At 43.8% G+C, this 9528-nt stretch overlaps 1 protein-coding gene across 1 annotated transcript; it reads left to right on the top strand.

Annotated features, from left to right (window-relative positions):
- Positions 1 to 1913: 1913 nt before the first annotated feature.
- LOC120416518 (transcriptional repressor scratch 2-like) lies at positions 1914 to 9149 on the top strand. The gene has a single exon (XM_039578234.2). It carries the CDS (start codon positions 1914 to 1916, stop codon positions 3186 to 3188), a length of 1275 nt encoding a protein of 424 aa, XP_039434168.1. The 3' UTR covers positions 3189 to 9149.
- Positions 9150 to 9528: the final 379 nt, after the last annotated feature.

Genomic DNA, 9528 nt, shown 5'->3' with positions numbered 1-9528 from the left:
ACTACTGACTCCATCATCACTTATACTCACGTATCACCAGCGTCAACAATTACTATAACAAACCTACACATAATTGCCAAGCAGACTTACGCAGTAGGTGAACCCAACTCAGCAACTACACTAACTACACGCTATCATACTGATTTCTACCAAGCGAACACCACCCGCTAGTACCAACGGTGGGCTTCCATACACCAACACATCAATCGAGCACCTCACCCCCAGCTCTAACAACTCCACGCTTTGACAAACCAAAACTCCAAGACCATCCTTGTAAAATAAACAACGATCACAACCACCCACGCCTGCTCCTTCTAACTCAATGATTACACCGTAAACAAACCGTCATAAACTCAGCAACACGCTAAGCTTCTCTCCACCCATTGCTTACCACACTCTTACTTGTCTACTACGAAACTCCCCACACACCCCCTAATCGACTATCCGAGTCCTGTCCTGCCGCCCGCCAAGTGCCGGGCCCTGTAACCCCTCCCCCCATATAGCCACCTCAATCCTAACCCTGTAAAATACATAATCGCCCGAACCGCAATCTCAAGCCCCCACACAAGGAAACAGTCACTCAATCTCTCCGACTGCCCTATTACACAGTTAAGTCTAAGCCACACAGACACAAAACCCATCCGGGTAATGCTCACCGCTCATACCATTCTAACAAGACTACCAACTCCTCATTCAAGGTAACCCGTTATTAGCTTCGCATTTCCAACTATCTCCCGATTGAACGAACGTAGCAACATATCACCGCCGAAAGAATGCCCGTTCCAGGGGAATAACACTAGTCACTCTCAATGACCGAGAAAATCGCTGTAAGGACGCTGTACCTCGAATGGTTACTTGAACCTCTCGCCTATCGGTTTTAACTCATAGTCTTTTACTTGCACCGCAACTAACTGTACTCTCTCGGTTATGTACAGAATAGCGCCTGGAATGTTCAAGCTCGGTCCGACAGGCATCTGCTCACTGCGTCCGGTATGCCATAGTACGTTGATTAATATGCTCATCTACGATTGCCCTTAGTCCGCTTACCGTTGTTGGGCAGACATATTCCACGAATTTTAATTCAGTATTTCTATGTATGTTGATATCGAATGTTCTGGTCTCGTTCGCTATCCGCATCTTCCACCCCAACATATGAATGTCGAGCCAAGTTGACCCAGACTCTTCCTAAGAGGGGCTCTTTATTCTGGGGGTTACCGTGGCTCTAGCACCGTACGCGCGCGCCAGCATCAACGTGGGCACAAACGTTTACAATAAAATATTAATAAACCCAACCCTTCTGTCTAACCAGTTTCTTGAAATCAAATTAATAACATCAGTGAGTTCACCTTATCCACTCTCCTGCTACTTCGTTCAGTGATAAACCTCCAAGAACTTTAACTATAGAAACCGGTCTAGCGGACTTAACACTATCAGCAAAAACTTTCATTGTTCCATAACCGTCTCTACTATCTTCTACGATATCGATGTCCTGCAATCCTCCAGCTTCACGATGTCCCCTACTCCGTCACCTCCTCGCCAAACCCACAAGCTTATCTTTGACACTACCATAATATTCATTCTTTCCAGTATACAAGACGAGCATATCTATCATTAATCCATCCTAAATGAAATTTATAAATCATCACGCCAACCAACCCCCCTCCCTTCCGGAACACTTCTTCACACACTCGCTCCATCCGAAAATTGACATTACACTACTTCAAAATTAACTTTCAACCTCTCCTCTATACCTTTGGATACGTCAACTTCCATCCACCCAAAGAAAACTATGCCGATCCTACCAGCAAACACATTCCACCTAACCTACAAGCCCTAATATGACAAAATAAGGCGAAACCCTTACCCAAACTTACCCCTAAACACCAACCATCGCTAAGTACCTAAGCCCTGAAATGGAAAAATTGACAACAACGTCCCCTCCGCGGTCGCCCCAGGAAGATCGGAGTCCGTCGCAGTCGCCAAAGAAGACGTCGCTCTTCACGAGCAGTTCCGGCGCGGCGCTGTCGTTGCCCCCCAAGAAGAAGGACATCTACCGGCCGTACTCGCTGGACGACAGGCCGAGGAACTACGAGATGCGGATCCCGGCGGAAGAGGACCTGCATGCGGCGCACGCGATTCTGGACTTGAGTGCTTCGACGGCCTTTCTGCCGCCGCCGGCGCCACATCAGCTGCTGCAGCACCATCACCAGCAGCAGGTTGTGGTGGAGGACCGGGGTCAGCATACGGTGCCCAGTTCGTTGGGTTCGCCCGAGCAGAACGAGAACAAAAACAGCACAAACACGCTGGAGGATGGCGGGTCTAGCAAGACGGTCGCGTACACGTACGAGGCGTTCTTCGTGAGTGACGGCAGGTCGAAGAAGAAGGTGGCGGATCCGAAGACGGTGCTGGAGACCAAGGCCAAGTACACGTGCACGGAGTGCGGCAAGCAGTACGCGACCTCGAGCAATCTGTCGCGGCATAAGCAGACGCACCGAAGTCTGGACTCGCAGTCGGCGAAGAAGTGCATGACCTGCGGGAAGGCGTACGTCTCGATGCCGGCACTGGCGATGCACGTCCTGACGCACAAACTGTCGCACAGCTGTGGAGTCTGCGGCAAGCTGTTCTCGCGACCTTGGCTGCTGCAAGGTCATCTGAGGTCACACACCGGCGAGAAACCGTACGGATGTGCCCACTGCGGCAAGGCCTTCGCCGACCGGTCAAACCTGCGAGCCCACATGCAGACGCACTCCATCGACAAGAACTACCAGTGCCAGCGGTGTCACAAGACGTTCGCCCTCAAGTCGTACCTCAACAAGCACCTGGAGTCCGCCTGCTTCAAAGACGACGGAGTGTTGCCCCCGAACGGGTGCATGAGTCCGCTCGGGTCGTGCTCGGACAACAGCATGGACATCGACATCGAGAACAATAACAACGTCAAGCTCGAGCTGACCGGCAGTCCGCACAAGCTGGTCATGAAGAAGGAGCACAACAACAACGAGGAAGCTTTAAATCAAAACTTTGCCACGCTGGCGGCGGCCGCTGCCAGTGCGAGTGCCGCAACCAGCAACATACTCGTGATGAAGAACGGAAACCTGCTGACCACGATGGCGAACCCGTCGGCCGCGGCGGCCGTCCTGCTGGCGTCCTCCAGCCATCCGGTGCACATCAACGTCAACTTCAGCGGGTAACCGCTGGTGGATGCGGCCGCCTCGCTGGCCGCCCCCAAGGCGTACCGAATCATTTTAAACTGAAGCCCTAACCTAATCGCTTAAGGTAGTAGTTTTGAAGTTCTTCTTTCTCAAACTTTCCTAGTAGAGAGTGCAGGGGAAACCGCACTGCGATAATCAGTTGACTCGAGTACCCCTCGGCAACGTCAAATCTGACAGCTTGTAATCACCCGAGGGGTGAGTCAACTGCCGGTCAAAAAGCGGTGCCGTTTGTAAGTAGTTTCCGTTTCATTTACTCTTATTAACTCTGAGCAAACGCGTCAAGGTCGCCCTCATTAAACCTTTACATATACTGCATCTAGCGACATCCAACCTGTAAACAAACAAGTATTTACACGAAAACAAACGCATTATACAATTTTATCCAAAAACGTTTTAAAAAAGGCAACCCAGCAAGCAATCCCTGATAGCAATTCGGTTCAATTAGTCAAAAGACACGTTTCAATTAGCGCGCTGACGCGCAAATCGGACGGCCCCCGTCCCCCGCTGTAAAACACCACTATTATTATTATTGAACAACAACAAACACACTTAACACAAACACCTGAAATGCTAATCAAAGAACAAAGCAGTAGGCCGCCCAACCAACCTTAATTACCAAGCTTCAAACTCGTTACATTGCGTTCGTTCCCGCTGGCGACCCCTCGGCCGCTTCTGACGTTTGACTCCTTATCGAGCTCGCGCGCGGTTATCAGAGCCACTCTGGAATGTCAAATGTCGTCGACACACAGGAAGACAAAAGTATTTTGTACTACGGGGGGCACTTTGTTAGTCCTGCCAGCAGCGCCCTTATCGGTGGCAATGGATCAGGAAATGTCACCCCCCAACGGTGGCGTCCCCGACCGGAGGGAGTCAAAAAATGAAGAAATAAATATCACCGGCAGCGGGTACTGATAAGTGGAGTCACGCCACGAGAAGGTCTCCTGCGGTGTGACAGGTCTTCATTTTCGTCGTCTTATCGGGACGGTTTTTCGGTGGGGTGGAGTGGAATTTTGGAAGTAGGCTGTGGGATTTTTATGGCGACGCCATTATGGCGCGACGCGAACAAGTGTCAAAAGCGCAGTGATGCCAGTTCGTTTCGGCCGCAAAAATCTCCAAACAAACTCCGGAAGGCAAAAAAATCCCTCCTACAAGCAATTTTACCCATTAATCATTCCCTTTTCGAACGTTCCATCCGGTCCGTTCCGTCGCGATGCTGGTCCCGACCCCCTCGGGCAGGAACTATTTATTAGTATTTATTCAATTATTTATTCATCGCCGCTGTTTCGCCCCTTGTTCTGACGAGGGGCGCCTAAGTAGCCCGTGTCGTTTGCTAGTTATCGTTATCTCACGATCACCCCCACGGACCGTGGTCAGTGCACGGAAGAAAATCACTTTTGACAGGTTAATTTGGTGAAACATTTCAACGAAAGAGGTTTGAAACATTTCCACAGACAAGATGGTGTGGTGGTGGTGCAAAACTGAAGCTAAACGAAATCATGAAAACGTCCAAACAACTAAGGTAAACAAACACAATTTTAAGCAAATTCAAGTATTAGTCACCCTTAGGAAGTGATGCCAAAGGCGTCGCAGGAGGGAAAAATGTTTTAAAAACAAACCAAAAGTTTTCGTTATCAAAATGTAAACAACCCAAAAAGGAAAAGTTACAATCTCGTTCTGTTTGCCCCCAGTGGTTTTTCGAAAAACAACAAAAAACACAAAAAAGTCTGTAACATAGTAGAAACAAACCAGTAAGCAGCTCTAGGCAGGTTAAGGGTCTCTTTTTAGGACAATTAGTGCGTAAGAGGAATGACATGCAAAGGCAAATACTTATATTGTTAATATTGGTTACGCGAGACGAGAGAAACCGTAAGTTAGTGAAAGAGATAATAATTTTAGCGTGCGTAAGGTTAAACAAAACATTGAAAAATCTAGTCTTCACCTAGTCCTAGGCGATCGCAGCTCCCCGCGGGGAGCCGAATCGTTGAAAACAACAGGAAACCCCCCATAAAACTCATTCATACTTTGAAACTTCTTCTAGTTCTGTAGTCTGTAAGCTGTAAACTTTCGACCTACTCGAAAAGTGCTGCTGTAAAATTTCAACCTTCACGCAAACCCTTCAATCTGGCAACCCTGTGAACTGTCAAAAGCAATACGTAACAACAGAGTCATGAAATATTTCAAAAACCACCCATCAAAGTCACAAAAACAACGAATCCGTTCGCGCAGCAACTGACGGGTAGGTGCGAACAAACGAATTATAACCTAGAAAACAAAACTAACATAAACCCAAAACTCAAGCAACGAAAGTTCTGAACGAAAAGCAACGTTTCTCAAACAACGAATTAGGCCGTAAGTAAAACAATTGTACTTTCTTCTAGGTTTTCCCCTTCTTTGTCTCACTCGTTTTCTTTTTTCCTGTACATAGTGATCTCACCTTGACGGTTCTGTCAGCTGTCAGTTTTGGTTTAAATTTTGCGAAAATGGCGCAGCGCCGCCATTTTGAAGCAAAACAAAGAATAAGCTGCAAATTAAGAAAGAAAAAAACGCTTCTTTAGATGTTGATTGAGTACTGGAAACTGCAATTTTACAACGCGTAATCAAACTAAACAGAGTTCTGAAAAAATATATACAGTAGCAGAGAGGAGATGGTAGATCTCGTAGCCTTAGATTTTATAAACAACAAGCAAGCAAAACCAAAAGGACGCTTTCCAAACCATGTAAATACGCAGCTGTCACTCAAAATAGCTTCAAAGCGGGAAATTAATTTGTCAAATCAATCATCTTCATTTTGGTTGGTCAAGTGGGGTGCCGGACCCTCCCGGATAATGAATTATCTTCTCACCAAACCCCCCGACGACGACGGGGGTTGACAGGTGTCAGAGCCGGGGTCCTTCCTCGGCGGTAATCAAGTGCAAGATAAAGCAACCCAAATTGACACTTTTCGAAAGAGTTGAGTGAGTGAGTGAGCGAGCGAGAGTTGTTTTGAGGTTAGGTTTAAGGATCTTCTTTATTTTCTTCGCTTGCCTTCGTCTTCTTCCTTCTTCTTTTCGTCATTTCTTTCCAAGACCCCCTTCAGAAAAAAGCAATCGACGACGACGACGTGCTGATGTGGACGCGGAGATGTGGGTAACACGTGCAATAGGATTTGAACCTGGGGATTTGGTGGGGCTGGTTGGCCGCACTTGCGGCTTCCGGCCGCCTTTTCCCACGGGTGGAGTGGTTAATGTGAGCAGAGTGTGGAAATTAGAGGTTAAGTTTCGAGCTAAATGGTTTGTTTTTATTCTGACGATTGAAATATTTCATTTTCTGATTGTGAACGCATAAGTTAAACGAAATATTTCAAGCGCCTTTATCCAGGTTTTTAAGCGAAGATGGCGTTCGAATGTTGAACGTCAGAAATGTCAAAATCGCGCAGTAGCACCATCATTAGAAAAAAATGTGGCTGTCATGTCATTGCACACTTTTTCCGTAATGTTGGTACCACTGAGTGATTTTGACATTTCTGGCGTTCACCATTCGAACGCCATTTTTGCTTAAAAAGCTGGATAAAATAAGTCGCTTTTCCTTCTTCAATGGTTGATGAATGATTGATGAAACATTTCATCAGTAAATATTGACACATGTTGGTTCGACATCTGACACAACACAGTCAAATTTCGTCAAACTTTTGAACCATTTTGTTAAACTGAGGGCTTTTGTTAATTTGATTTGGTTAACCGCGGTGGATTTTCTTGAAATAATTCGAACTGTCAAAAATCCACCAAAGCATCTACCGGTGGATACTTTTCTACCACAGATTTTTGTGCGATCAATGTGGTAGATGCTTTGGTGGATTTTTGACAGTTCGAAATCTTTCAAGAAAATCCACTGCGGTTAACCAAATCAAATTAACAAAAGCCCTCTGGTTTCGGTAGATCCGTGAAAGATTTTCTTGATTTTTTTGAAATGTTTCATTTACATCGAACTGTCAAAATCTACCAAATCAGCACAATGATTACACACAAATCTGTGGAAGATGGTATTTACTGGTATTTACAGCGATCAATTTTTGACAGTTCGACACCAACGAAATATTTCAAGGAAATCTGCCGCGGTAAATCAGAATCACTTCAACAATACAACTCAATTAAAAAATTCAAATTTGATGAAAAATTTCATTATTTTTTCTCAAACGATGAAGAAGGGAAGCGACAATAGTTAAGGCTTGGTTGCACTGAATTAGTTTTTAATGCTAAATAAGTGCATCAAGTCAGCTAAAATGAGCTTTTTTCAATGCATTGTATAGTCAATTTGAGCATTTCGTTTCTTCGGATGCGTGAGATCCCTACTGATGGTTCCGGAGGTTCCCGGAAACGGGTCCCGACGACCATCGACAGTCAATTCTAATTTAATCTCTCATCATGACGCAATTATTTATCCATCCAGACGTTGGGAAATATACGAGAGCTTTAGTCCACTATGTAATCGAGCAATTAGTAGCCCATCCTCATACAGAAACCCATATATTTATCTATACTAAACAAAAAACCCATAACCTACAAACACTATATAACTTTCGGTAAACAAACCCTTGTTAATTATTACCCCCTATTCTCAGCAGTAGAGTTAACTACGAAATCTCCCGCGGGATCCCAACCTGCCCTTAAGCCGGACCAGTGTTGGCAGATTCCCGCGGGCAGAGATCCTTTCTCGAGTAAATTAATTCAATTCGCTAACGTAAGGCCATTTGCAACACGATTGTAAAGAAACGGAGTGTGCTCTAGTCAAACAAGAAAAAACTAACCTTAAACAAAGTATAGTCTGTAAACATTTCCAAAACAAAAAAGATTCGCGAGAGGCTTTTCAACGATCTCAATTTAGTTAAGGTGAAGGCGCCCCTCTCTTTCTCTCAGGATCGTTAGGGTTCAAAATGGCGTCGCCGGCTGGAAACGTCAAGCAAAAAACAAAAACAATGTACATAGCAAGGCCCCATACAGTAGAACGAAAACCAAAAATTAGCCCAACCTAGTTAAGCGAGCAGCCTCCGGGAGACTGCGTCCAGTAGTGGTAGTGTATTGTTTACATTTTTTGTAATCCCCTTACCTAATTTTGACAAGTAGTTTTCAAAATAAACTTGAAGCGTAGCGAAATTTACTAAATGAAAAAGGGCAGCAAAAGGATAAAACTTCAAAAGTGTAGCCGCTATTTCCCTTTTAAATTTTAAAACTCTCCTAGTAAGGTTCGTTTCATATACTCAACTATTTATAAATTATTTATTTATTTAAATTATTGAAACCCCCTAAGCTAAGAAAAGCGTAACTTTTAGCCAGTACTGAATCATATACTCATTGATTTGATCATTTTACTCTAATAAAAAAATGAAATGAAAAAGCAATTAGTCACTAGCGAACAGCAGAGCAATTGTAAATAAGCAATATATTACACAAAGAGATGCAAACATGACACAAGTTTTAATGACAAGCAGCAATTAATACTTTTAAAAACGGTAACCAACACTCAACAACAACAAATGAGAGAATGGAAGAAAAAAAACTTACACACACAACCCATAACAAGTAAAGTTTAGTAGTGAGCAATATATATATATATTTAAAAAAGACGCGATCAAAACGGCCGATTGCACCAAGCAAAAAAGTCATATTTTTATAAAACAAGCGAGACAGAAGTGAAAACAAAAACAAAACAACAAAAAAATATGAGACAAACAAGACGACGCGCTTGAAATATTTCACGACCCCTCAAAAAGTCGGAGTGAAATGTTTCGCAAAACAACCCAGTGACAAGCGGAAACAATGAATGAAAATGCATACAGTACTTATTGATTAAAATTGATGATATTATACAATAAAAGGAAACAAGAAAAAAACCTATTATTTAAGAGTAGTGAACCGCAAAAAAAAAAACATTCAGAAGAAGAAAAACTATTATTATATTATTATTGATTGAGAACAAGCAGAAAAAAAGTGGCGCAGAGAAAAAGTGAATGAAATATAGAGACAACAAAAAAACATTTGAAAAGTTTATAAAGCAAAACACACACTTGTTTTCATTTCCGTTCTGATTTTGGAACCCGTTTCTTTCGAACTGTCCCTGTATTGTTTGGTCTGTCTCGGTCTGTCTTTATTCCTCGGAGAATCATTTTAGTCCGCCTTGTTTCTATTCTTTTGGAGAAATTCACCTCGTTTTTTGCCTAAAAGTAACAGTAATATAGGGTAAGTGCCGGTAAGTACTCAAAATTGGCTTTTTAACTGTTTGAAATTTCGATGCTTGAAACATTTCGCACTTGTTTTTTGAAAGTTTTAGTTGTTTGAAGTGCTAC

Source organism: Culex pipiens, chromosome 3 (genome assembly GCF_016801865.2).
Source record: "Culex pipiens pallens isolate TS chromosome 3, TS_CPP_V2, whole genome shotgun sequence".
Classification (NCBI taxonomy): Eukaryota; Metazoa; Arthropoda; class Insecta; order Diptera; family Culicidae; genus Culex; species Culex pipiens.
Note: the sequence above shows the minus strand (reverse complement) of the source record. Positions and strands in the feature narration are given on the sequence as shown.

Bases quoted from the DNA above. Each gene is read 5' to 3' on its own strand.
- LOC120416518 (XM_039578234.2), top strand. From the start codon at position 1,914: ATGGAAAAATTGACAACAACGTCCCCTCCGCGGTCGCCCCAGGAAGAT.